Source organism: Camelus bactrianus, chromosome 8, assembly GCF_048773025.1.
Source record: "Camelus bactrianus isolate YW-2024 breed Bactrian camel chromosome 8, ASM4877302v1, whole genome shotgun sequence".
NCBI lineage: Eukaryota > Metazoa > Chordata > Mammalia > Artiodactyla > Camelidae > Camelus > Camelus bactrianus.
Window position 1 is genome coordinate 33,498,127 of NC_133546.1, and position 13,236 is coordinate 33,511,362.

The window sequence follows — 13,236 nt, forward strand, 5'->3', positions numbered from 1 at the left end:
GCAGAAGAGGAAAGAAAAGTTCTCCAAATGTCAGCAAGTCTACTCCAGATAGTCTTGTAAAAGAACCTTTAGTGTCAGGAGATAATGAAAGTACGCGTTACCTATGACAGAGCTAAAATGGTGCCATGACCTGGCAATTCCTTTTTACGGCAGACACATCCCCGCACAGCATCGAACAGCAGCACCACCTCCACGTAAATGGAATAGGGTTTCCCTGTCAGTGACACTATCAAATACACTTTGAGAAGGAACAAGGGCTTTCAGGGATGGCTCAGAAACTTGATTGGTTTTTCCATTTATTTTTAAAATGCAAATTACACTAGTAAGTCAAAAAAATCACTCTGTTAAAAATACATTCAGAATTAACAAACGCAAAAAAAAAAAAAGACACATCAGGATTGTTAACTCTTGCCTTCTGAATATTAGGTTTATAACAAAAGCTCAGCCTAGAAAAATAGCATTCTTCACCAGATTTTGAGGAGGATATAGCTGTACAACTTAGATGTTTTTTCCAGATAGAATCACACTACTGTGCTCCCTGTCCACTGATTCCTTTTTAGTAGTCAACAACTGTTTTTGAAAATTTTGGTAGTGATGAGTAGTGATTAGATGGTGACTTGGCTGCAACTTAAAGCAGGACTATGAGGGTTTATTTCTCTGTGCATTTGAATCTCTATCCATATACATGTCTTCTAAGGTGGAATCTCATCACAGCACGAATGTACAGTGAAACCTCATTCTAATAGTCACATTAATAGTCACATTAGGATAGTTTCTGGCATGTATAGTATTTATATTTTAAGACTCAAAGGACGATATATTGGTAAATATTTTTCTCATACATTAAACATGCATGTCACTATAAAATCATTATTTGAGGTTTCACTGACATGTTTGCAATTGTGTATTTTATACATGTATATATGGACAAACATATACAAACCACCGAGAAAATTCAAGCACAAGTGCTGGAACCTTTTTTTTTTTTTTTGTAGCTTATGTTCTAGTAGTAACCTTTGTTACTTTATCATTTTCAAATGTATATGTGTGGAGATCACAGACATCATGCAGACACAGGAATGGGACAGATTTATGTAGATTTGGATGGGTTAATATCCAAAGTAGGCTAATCCAATGACTGAAACTTCATAGAAACAAAGAGAAAAAGTTGTTTCATGCCAATTTATAACTTTTCAAGTCTGAATTTCACTGCATTTAAGGATGGTGTATTAGTTAAAAAACTTGATTTTAGTGTCTCAGGTGGATCAAAAACAAAACAAAACAAAACAAAAAACCATGACTCATCTGAGTTACTGACAAGCCTGAGCTAATTATGTTTTCCACTAATGAAAACCAAATAATGCTTGAATATATAGAACAAAATTTCCTAGGAATTCAGAATATTCCATAAACACATTGACCTACTATTAAGTTTCCAAAGGCATCTTGTTGCCAACTACTTTAACAGCACAGTTTTTTCTGCCACAATAATACAGGAGGATTAAAATACACTCTAACACACAACAGATCCCCCAAATACCACAAAGAGATCTCAAATATTTCACCAAGGTAACTATTGCTCCCCCCCCCCCGCCCACCCCAAAAATAATCTCGTACGCTGAAGTTAGGAAAAAAAGTTCACCTACATAGGGTCTTTGATTTGAATTAGATATAAAAGAGTAAACATAGCTAATACATAATCAGTTGGCCTCTGTTGATAGAAATCCACAGCTGTTTCTGTGTTAATAAAAGACATTTGTAGATACTTATAAAAGCACCTAGAGTGCAATAAATAAAATCAGTGAGTCAAGACATTTCTGCTCTCTGCTTCCAGTAGATTAATGAGTTTAGTAGATTAATATGTTTTACGTTGTCCCACCCAACCCCTTCAAGAAGACCTTATGGAAGAATTATAAAGATGAAGATTATTACTGTTGTTGTTATTGTCACTTGTCTCTTTTTGGCCACCATGGAGGCTCAATGGTAAAAGCACTTGGCTGACAGCTGGCAGTTTTCATACACAGACACACTGGAGCTGCTGAGCTATGCAGTCTTGTTTCTTGACGTGAGACACACAGACTTGAACTCATTCGGAATTAACAGCAGTGTGTTAGCCTAAAGGAAGTGACTGGGGGATGTCTGCACTGAGATTCTCAGGCGCACAACTTAGGTGGGTTAAGGCAAGTATGGACGGTACAGCCTTTAGGGCAAACAATCTGCCATTTGGAATACAAGGTCGTCATGGCATGTTTTGTTTGTTTGTTTTTGCAATTACATTGCCTACATAGCTGTGGTGCTGTTGAGACTTATGGAGTGCAGAAGACAGGGCTCTCAAACTAACGTGCCCCGGATGAATTTGCAGCTGGCAGAGGCCGACTGGCTGGGCTGCTGAGGAGTGAGTGACGGCCAGCAGAGGGCACCAACACGTCTCCTTATGAACTTTCCAAAGGCCTGGGAGAAAGCAGCCTGCTTTCACGAAATCCACCATGGGCGTGTCCTGCATATTTGTCTGTTTCAGTTAGAAAGAGGAGGCCAAGTAGAATTGATGTGTGCCGGCCTGGGTGTGTGTGTGCGTGTGTGTGCATGTGTATGTGTGTGTGTCCTAGTGTATGTGGAGGCTTTATGTTTTGTTTTGTTAATATGTATATATTTAAACTCAGTTGCTTCTTGCGCTTCAAAAAAATGCAGGAGGCCACTGCGAAACAAGTTCTTTGAAAGGTCCAGGAGCTGATATACGGAAGCCATTTGTATTATTTCGACCTAAGAGAGAGACAGAAAAGATGTTTTTAGTCAAGAGGGAGAGCTCAGCCTCTTTCCTCACCTCTCCAAGCACAAGAGTAAGCCAAAAAAAAAAAAAAAAAGTCTTAAGCCCAAATTGTGCTTTAAATAGACAATTTTCCTCTCCTTTTTTCTCAGTGCAACCTTCTGGATAGAGAGGCCACTTATGGTCATATGAAATCCATTTTCTGGGGTCAAATGAATATGTATGGCTGTACAATTAGGCTACCAAAAAGAATGCAATGTTTTCAAATGTGGTCAGATGTGGTCTGATATCCCATGGGATAGCCTTACACTTACACTGCAGGGAGCCCAAACAGATCGCGGCCTGCTTTGGCACATAGGTTGGTGGTGGTCAAAGCACCTACTTTGTTAGAAAATTACCCTGTGGATGTGGGCATGTTTCTGTGCAGCAACTTCATAGTCATTATTTGTTTCAAAAAGCTTTACCAAACTAAGAAAAAATCAACAAAAGCTTTTTCCTTTTTAGGTGGATTAGAGATAATCAGAAGAATTATAGGCCAAGAACATTCATTCAACTTAACTTAAAAAAGAGGATTGTCTATTCATTGACTCCAGGAACAGAAAGAGGGCTGAACGGAAGTCAGGGCAGTTTTCAAAGCTTCATCCAGGCTCTCAGCCACAGAAGATTTACTGGGTATAATGGAAACCCTACAGCTAAAACTGTGCATTGCTTTTAAGCATTTGCTTTCCTTCTAGGGAACTGCTTTTATTTCCAGTTTCTATATAATATCATTGGGGTGCTTGCAGTGGCCCATGATGCTAGATTACTCTCGCTTTATGAGAGTTCTTTATGGCAGGTTGACAGGAGAAGTTCCACCCTAAAGGACAAAGACACAGGAGATGCTCAGGTCTCTGCCTTCCAGCAGGGGATGAAGTTTATGCAGGAATCAGTTTTGGTTTTGCATAGGACTTTAATAGGCAGTGGCTCTCCCATGACTGTTTCTGAGGATTACACAGTTGAAAAAGCTCTTCAACACCACATAATGTGAAATCAAAAGGGAATAAAGGGAATGCAGGAGAAGGGGAGGGTGCAGGCACGTATGGAAGTATGACAGCTAAGTTACTGTGAGCAAGTAAAGATAAGTAGTTTTAAAATCAGGGGTTGGGGAGAGGGTATAGCTGAAGCAGTAGAGGGCATGCTTAGCATGCACGAGGTCCTGGGTTCAATCCCCAGTGCCTCCTCCAAATAGAAATAAATGAATAAACCTAATTACCGCCCCCTCATAAAATAAAAGAAAGCAAAACAAAAAACAAAAATAAATAAGATGCTAGAGCAAACTCACAGTCCATCCAGGAATTTGAAAAAAAATTTAGGGGTCAGGAAAACTGGCTGATAATCAGGGCTGCTCAACTGACAAGTTGCATGACCTGTGTTTTCCTTTCCTTTCATCCAGTTTCCTCATCTCGACGTGAAATCCTAGTGTCCTAGTACTTGAGGTCCCCTGGGGGATGTTTTGTAGAAGGGACGGTAGTAGTATTTTGACTGGTGGTTTGTTAAACACCTTAAGTATTGTGAAATTTTTAAATTTGAATTCTGTTAAACATTTAGCTTAATTCATGCGACTTGAAAGCTTTTATATAATTTTACCATTCCCAGGCAGTAAGGAGGCAAATAATATTTTTATTATCTTTGGTTTGGCATTTAAAGTGCCCTATTTAATAAACATGAGAAGTTTTGTCTCCAAGGAATTTCATGCTGGATATTAAATTTGAAGAATCCTTTCTTTAAAGATGATATTAGGATGATAAATGCCTGATTGGAAACTATATACTTGATTATGTATAATTAGAATTCTTACATTATTATCATAGCTGGGCCTTACATAGTGGTTATAGCTGATTTATTCTATTTTGATCATATGTATTGATCATTCATATTGACTGCCACAATGGAATGTTATGTGATTAAAAACAGTACGCGATATTGTCAGAAGCAAGAAATTCCAGGACTCACAGGTATTCTGGTCTCTACTCTTGAGCACAGACATATTGCTACATGTTACTTGGGCTGATATATGTGATATGTTGTTTACAGAAATCTTTTGGGAATGAAATATAGTATATGCTGATTTCTGACTTGGGAAAGTCTTTTCATGAGTAACGTCAGTTAACATAAGCATTGTTACTACAACTAATAAATTATGTTTATTAAGGTTTCGTATGTGACATGTCATACATCATACATGGTCTACAAGCATTATTTTATACAAATTCAGAACAATTACATGAAGTACAAAAACTACCATCTCTATTTTGCAGGTGAGGAAACTTAGGCTTGGTGAGAATACATAAAGTTATTCAAATAAAGTTATATGTCCAAGGTCACAAAGAATTTTATCTTATGCCGTCTGCCTTCAGTAGGTTATCTTAACCACTACTCCTTACTGCTGTGCCCTTATATTGTAATAGAACACTTTATACAAGGCTATATTACAATATTGAGAAGAATGGTAAATAGTTGAAAGGATTTATCATTTTAATTTTTGTTTGAGCTATCAAGTCCTTTTGGGAAGATAGGAAAGGTATGGCAATAAATTGAAAACAACTATAATATGGGACAAAAGAAAGAAGAAATATCAAAGGAGAAAGAGATTAAGAAATGTTTCATAAAGGAAGTACAACTTAAGATACAATTTGAAGGGTCATAGGATTCGAAAGAATGGAATTTGAAAAAAAAAAAATTTAGTGTCAAGAGAACTGCATGGGCAATTGGAAAAATACACGTCATATTTGCAGAAGGCAAGAGTTTTAGTTTGGTTGGAAAAAAATATATCAAGGGCGATATCAGACTACGTGTGCCCTCAATAGATGACAAGCTTCAGGAAGCAGGGGACCGTTCTTATTCATCATTACATTTCCCCAGTGTCCCCCAGCAAGATGGTTTTGGGGCAGGGGCCTAATGTAATCAGAGTGGTACCTTAAGAAGATTAATTTGGCAGTTACATGGAAGATGGGCGGGAGTTCTAAAATAAGAAAGAGACTGGAAAACTGAAAGTAATAAATGCCTGAATTAGGGCAGTGGTTGTATGGATGTAAAAGAGAGGATGTGTGCTATACTGTTTACAGAAAGGATGCTTTGAATGATGTATAGTATTGGCTGATTTCTGAACTGATAGAGCCTTTTTTTATGCGTGGTGTTACCCAATGCTTTTAGGGAACTACAAGACAGACACACACAAAATGCAGGCATGACGCATAGATCATTCCCTTTGTAAAGAGAAGCTTAAACGGGGATGTATAAGGATTACTTTCATCTCTGTGGAGGAGAAATATGCCCCCAAATCCTATATTTATTATCCTATACACTAACAATACTGAAAGGTAAAATGATTCAATGGTGGAGGACGACGACGACAAACACATATCTTCAAAGAGAGAAGCTCACATTTCAAAATGAATTGGAATCTTACTTTCTATTTTGCTCTTCGCTTGCAATTCAGCATATCACGTGATGCTGATATATAGAATTTGTTATCAGTTGTTATCCAAGGGAATTTGCCTAAACACAGATATAAAAATCAGGCTCTGATTGTATGTCTGCTGTCTTGAGTGCTAGAGTTAAGGGTCTGGTAAGTTTCAGTGTTAATATTCTGGTTTCATTTTCACTTTTCACACTAGAACAAGGATAAAGAGTATTATTGCTCAGTTCTTCACTTTTTAAACACTACACAGAATGAAAGTGATAAGCTGTCATTTATCATCCAAATGAGAACACTTTTGTGAGTAGTAGGGAGTGCTGGTAATAATGCCACCAGGACAACCCGTGTAAACTGAGACTATACTGGGAAAACCAGAATATATGGTTTATATATCATTACGTATAACTACCTAGCATGTTATATCATTTTCAAAATACACAACTTTTGGGTAATTCAAAGAAGTTGTACATTATATTGGAGTTTTAGCTATGTAGTTGATACTTATGTAAGACTATAGGTAACTTTAGAGATGGCTTTTCTGGTAAGTTAATTTAAAAAAAGTTATGAATAAAATGTTATCAGAATTAGCTCAGTCAAAACAATATTAACAGAAGAGAAACTACTGGAAGGATATGAGGGAGCTACACGCCATCTAGCTTGTGCCACAGTCACATTTACTGAGTCAATGTTAGTATCCCAGAAGAGCGTCTCCGCAGTGGGGTACTTACATGTACATAGGCTGTAGTTGTAAATGAGATGTCTTCTGAGGCCCCTGATAGCCATAAGAGTCAAAGCCACCTATGAAATCAACTGGAAAGGGACAATTGCCTTAGTTAGTTAATGTTTCCAAAGAGATAAACATTCACGATCAAGGTCTTATACAAATTACTAATATAAACCTTTTAATAATCTATTAAACCAGAAGTAGCTAATTGTGGAGGAAAAAAAGATAGTTCCTTCAAGGCAGTGATGTTTTTAGTCCCCTCAACTGTGAGATTCAAATACTGCTTTACAAGAATGTATCCACTTGGAAGAAGACATTATGTACTCCTTTGAAGCAACCAAGACCTAATTGGAGTCATAAAATTCACTTGCACCGTAAGGATGCTCTATGTCTTTTTGGTTAGCGTGAAGATTTTCTGCAACACATGACAATATAAAAAATAACGATCGCTCAAGTGCATGTATCTATCGGCAATTGCGGCACTAGTAATAATATCATGTGCTGTGAATGTCAAGTGCAAGATGCTGTGGCGGAGCTCATGTAAATTAACCCAACATGGCTGTCCCTGCCATTATGTGGTTCATGATCTCAGACAGACAATCAGAAATAAAGATGTGGAGCAAAGTCTAACCAAACATTCAAATGCAATACACACCTAGATATTTAAGATACAATGAGCTATATAACAAGAGTTACTATAGTAGGTTATCTTATCCAGAATGGCTGCAACAATATCTCCTATTCCGTATCTGCTCATAATGTGACCTTGACACTCATCTTATCCTGTGGTTTGGGTCTCTGTCCCTTCTTCTAAAACCTGGGTAGAGCTTTGTGGCCACTGTGACCAATAGAGTGTGGTGGAATTGACACTATGTGACTTCCAAAGCTAGATCAAAAAAGGTCTTGCACGTCCCTTTACTCTTGTGGGATGCTCTCTTCTGGAACACAGTCACCACGCCTGAACTAGAAGTCCAAACCGGCTGGCGTGGAGAGATCAACGGAGGACCTCTGGGTATGATTTTGGCTGACAGGCTAGCTGAGGTCCCAGCTGATAGTCAGCATCAACCTCTGGTCACGTGAGAAAAGCTGCCTCCAAATGATTCCAGCCCCAAGCCATTGAGTCAACCCAGTGTTGGAGTCTTCCCAGCTGAGGCCCCTGACATCAGGGCTAGGAGACAAGCCAGCATCACTGTGCCCTGTCTGAATTCTTAACCCACAGAATCCATGAGCATAATAATGGTTATTTTAAACCACTATGCTTTGGACGTGATAGTAACTGGAACGGTAATTAGTGAGAGTACTGCGCAAAGTTTTGTGTTTGTTTTTTCTTTTCCATTCCTGGATGTGGAGGTTGTATGGTGGGGCTACAAGAGGCAAAACAACCAAAAGCTGACAAGATAGATGACAGGAAGGAGAAAGAAGGGGAACTATAGACTTTAGGATGCTAGAGGATATCTTTACTTTTTTCTAAAACCGTATTCTATTGGCTTAGCTTTGACTAGTTTTTGTTCTCTTTTTGGTATCCTAAGTGCTACAGGTAGAAATTGGAGCAACTAACATAAAGTCCATGATGTCTGTTGGGTGGGGAAATCTTTTTTTTTTTTTAATATTTTATTTTTTAGAGCAGTTCCAGGTTGACAGCAAAATTGAGAAGACAGTATTGAGAGGTTTATTTACCCCCATCCTCATCCCCACATGCGCACAACCTCCCCTACTGTCAACATCCCACACCAGAGAGGTGCATTTGTTACAACTTATGAAACCGACACTGACACATTGTTATCACCCAAAGACCAGAGTTTGCATTAAGATGCACTTTTGGTATTTTATATTCTATAGGTTTCAACAAATATGTAATGACATTTTTGTATCCACAATTGTATCCACAATTTTAGTATCACCCAGAATAGTTTCACTGCCCTAAAAATCCTCTGTGTTCTGCCTTTTTATCCTTCCATCTCCCCTGGTCTCTAGCAACCACTGATCTTTTTACTGTCTCCATAATTTTGCCTTTATCAGAATGTCATAGAGTTGGACTCCTACATGATCTAGCCTTTTCTGATTGGCCTCTTTAACTTAGCAATATGCATTTAAGTTGCCTCCAAGTCTTATAATTTAAAAACTCATTTCTTATTTATTTATTTATTGAAGTATATTCAGTTACATTGTGTCAATTTCTGGTATACAGCATAATGTCCCAGTCATGCATATATATACATATATTTGTTTTCATATTCTCTTTCATTAAAGGTTATTTCAAGATACTGAATATAGCTCCCTGTGCTATACAGAAGAAATTTGTATTTTTGTCTATTTTTATATATAGTGGTTAACATTTGCAAATCTCAACCCCCCAAATTTATCCCTTTCCAACCCCTTTCCCCCAGTAACCATGATTGTTTACTATGTCTGCAAGTCTGTTTCTGTTTTGTAGGTGAGTTCATTAATGTCTTCTTTTTTCCTTCTTTTCTTTTTTTTTTTTTTAGATTCTACATATGAGTGACATCATTTCTTTTTATCATAAAAACCCTTTTACCAAGGAAGAATTTGTCTTCTGGTCAAAAGTGGTATAGCACAGCAGTCCCCTGTTATCTGCAGGGGGTACATTCCAAGACCCTTAGTGGACACTTGAATCATGAATAGTACCAAACCCTATATGTACACATACTATATTTTTTCCCATGCTTATGGATGGGTAGCATACACAGCATGAATGTGCTGGACAGAGAGATGATTTATGTCCCTGGAAGGACAAAGCAGAATGGTATGAGATTTCATCGCACTACTCAGAATGGCTCACAATTTAAAACTTATGAATTGTTTACTCCATTTAATCTTTCCATACTGCAGTTGACCACAGGTAACTGGAACCCTGGAAAAGGAAACTACAGATAAGGAGGGACTATGGTATAATGAAAAGAACAGTGACCCCGATGCTAGAAGGATCAGGGTTCAAAACTGCTTTGACCACTTGTCAGCTGTGGGACCTTAGAAAAATCACGTAACTTCTTATACTTAGTAATACTTATACTATTAGTATGAGGATAAAGTAAGGAGTGTAGAGTCCTGGGTGAGACCAGGTGTGGAAGAAGAAAATTAAAAGCCCTTGAAAAAAATTCAGTGTTTTCTTTATAATTCTTCTAAGCCATGCAGGGTAGGAGAAAGAAATACAGAAAGCATTTAATTTGGGACTATAGAACTCTACCAAGTATTTTTATCAAAAACGAGTTAAAAAGGAGAAAACTTCTTTCATTTTCTGAATTGCCCACATATGCACATTAGCTAATATAAATGATATCGGAAGAGTTGTACAATAATTGAGTGGCAACTATATTTAAAGTTTGCATTTTGAGATATTATTTTCCATGACTGGGGACTCATTGCAGATAGTGCCTAAATTCCTGTTCATTAGGGTTCACTCTTGTCAACATTGAGACTTAGTTTCCTCAGAGTTATTCACAGCATGAGAGTTTCCTCGTTCTGAGGTTCCCTTAGTAAGACGGTCCCCACCCTGGTACTAGAGAACTTGAGTGGGTTAGAGCAAGCCAAGTTCAGGGCAGATGCAACTACCATGGTCTCCTCCACTGAAAGCGAGATCCAAGTCAAGCTGAGGGTTATTAGCGTTGCTATTGTTGTTTTGAAATATTTCCTTAGCCCGATTCTAGAGATTTGAAATGGATGGCAGAAAAAGCGAGATGGTAATTATGAGTCAGAAATTGTGGAGCGAACCAAGTGATAACTTGAAGAAGGCAAGACTGAAAGCAATCTTCAGGTCCAACAGACAGAATCAGGACAAAAATGGGAAACAAAACTTGGGTCCAGAGCAAGGTAGACCTTCTGAGACACAAGAAAAGGCCAGAGGGAACTGAGATGTGTCTGAGAATGTGCTGCTAAATGGAGCTTGAGTTGTCTGGGTCTTGCTCTTATTAGCCACTTGTCTGGTGGTGGGTTGACTGGTAGATCCGGTTTACAACTACCCCACCAGGGAAGGTAGGATGAGAGCTTTGGTGGAAGGACTGCTATCATTCTGATCATTCTGATCACTCAGATCAGCTGGGGCCATGGAAGGGGCTGCCACAGCGGGTGACTCAGAACCAAGACGAGAAAAGAAGAGGATCTGAATGTAACCAGGATGGATTTTTACCATTTCACTCACGAGGGGGCTTCACATTTCAACCAGAATCAAAGGGTGTATTTTCTGTAGTGTATTTTATATGCATGCCTGAGTTCACAGCCAAGGAACTTATGTAAGGTCAACTTCCACATATTCTCCTTCTCAGTAACTGTTTGGATGCTTTCCTAAAGACCTAAGGAGAGGAATAAGAAGAGCTGGGTCTAACTGACCACTGGAATTAAGAGTATGGTGGTCAGGGTAGGTAGACTTGATTTTTGGTATTGTTTACAGAATGATGCGTCAACTACATCAGGAACTCTTTGGGGGATGCCATGTGGGTAGAGATCATAAGTAGAAGAAATTATGTTGTTCTCTATCCAAAAATTGAATGACTGGGTTAGCTTACATTTTTAAAACACCCTTAACACCACTTTGGTCTGTTTTCTGTTTCTTTTATATAATTACATTAATTTAGGCTCTAAAGAGGCTACTGAATATTGTGAACCTTTTCTGAGCAGTAGGAGTCATGGAACATCTAACAGGTACTCCTCCAAGTGATTGCGATGATCCTAGACGTTTGGCTCATGGCTTATCTCTGCATCATTTAGAAAAGAAGATCTTTTATTAGTCAGGAATCTCCTTAATTCCTGAAAATGAAAATGAATTCCCTACAAATGCAAAATACTTGATTGTCCCTAGAGCGCCTTTAGGTGATATCATTTATCTTTACAGTATTACAGTAAGGTAGGTGGGAATAATTATCCTCACCTTACAGACAAACACAGATTTACTTGACTAGTTTTGGGGGGCACACAGCAGCTGAGGGTGGAAGTAGAAGCCAGGCGGTCTCTTTTCTTCCTAAGTATACTGAAAAGTGATTTCTTTTCACTTATGCCCTTCCAGTAAGCTCCTGGAAGTTTATCAAAGGTTTTGCATCACATTTTGGATTATATCTAAAATCTTAAGTCTATTGTTTTCTTTTCTGGGGGATAATTAGGTGTATTAATTTATACATACATATATATATTTTAATGGTGGTACTGGGGATTGAACCTAGGACTTCACGCATGTTAAGCACGTGCTCTATCACTGAGCCATACACTCCCCTCTCTTGTTTCCTCTTTATATGATTCATTTAGTGAAAGTTCTGAGCGCTTGCTTTGAGTCTTCTATTGGTTGTAGATGCCTCTCGTGTTTATTCTCCAGTATCTTTCCTCTGTTCTTTCTAGAAAATTTGCTCTTTCATCTTCTTCTCATCTCCAATCTAATGTTCTAGGAACATTTTGATGTGAACAATAACTGAAGAAAAAAACAGCTGTATTAGATTTTGCCAGTAATAGCTGCTAATGAGATGCCTTGGTTTTCCGTAACAGATCTCTCAGATGAGATAAGGTGAACATCCCTCAAGTCTTACTTCATTTCCTTTGTGCCTGATAACTGATGAGGGCACCACATAAACATTCAAACAATCCTTTCTTCTGAAATCTATTTATATGCTCAGCCCTCTCTTGCAATACTGCTGATTACAATGATGTTTTTTCAAAGTGAGAGAGGATGTTTTCTTTATAGCCCTTTGGCATAATGTATAGTTATTTCAATATTTATCAGAAAATGTGAAAGACAGAAGAATTATTGAAGGCCTGAATTAGAATTTCAAGAATGAGAAAGAAAAGGTGACAATCAGTGTGAGATCAATGGATAAAGAGGTAGAAAAAATAGGACATGCCAAGTATTTTAATTTGACAGAAGGGGAGGAAAAGGCAAGATTCAAAATCAACTCAGAAGTGTGTTGTCTAGGAGAATGTTGCTGCCTTTAACAGAACAAAAAGGAGTGACAGGAGGGACTTGGCTGTTGGCTTCATTGGGAAATGCAGCATGCAAGCTGTCAGTGGCACATACAAATGGCAAAGCCCAGGAAACACTTGGAAAAGGGAAATGTAATTGTAATTGCTGCAAGGTGACTTGGACACTTGCTGGGATTTTAGAGATGAATTTCTTTTTCTTCACCCAGCTTTATTGTGCTTCATTGAAACCTGTCTCCACCTGACATATTATGAATCTACTTTTTTGTGTGTGGTTGATTCCATCACTATAATAAAAGCTGCATGGGATTTACTGTTTACTACAGTAGCCCAGAACCCAGAACAGTGTTTGTCTCATAGAAGACCCTCAATACA

General features: G+C 38.2%; 1 protein-coding gene across 3 annotated transcripts in view; it reads right to left on the bottom strand.

The window, feature by feature from the left end:
- Positions 1–256: 256 nt before the first annotated feature.
- Positions 257–13,236, bottom strand: part of NKAIN2 (sodium/potassium transporting ATPase interacting 2) — an 853,276-nt gene continuing 840,296 nt past the window's right edge. For 2 of the 3 annotated variants that reach the window (XR_012508635.1, XR_006728492.2), the window contains 3 exons: positions 6,950–7,031; positions 6,213–6,301; positions 257–2,760 (listed from right to left, as the gene is read on the bottom strand). Coding sequence is in view for 1 of the 3 variants with exons in the window: in XM_010965506.3 (XP_010963808.2) it covers positions 2,751–2,760; positions 6,950–7,031 (92 nt within the window). In the remaining 2 variants the exon portion in view is untranslated. The remainder of the gene's footprint in view (positions 2,761–6,212; positions 6,302–6,949; positions 7,032–13,236) is intronic. The other variant, XM_010965506.3, reaches the window with a different exon arrangement.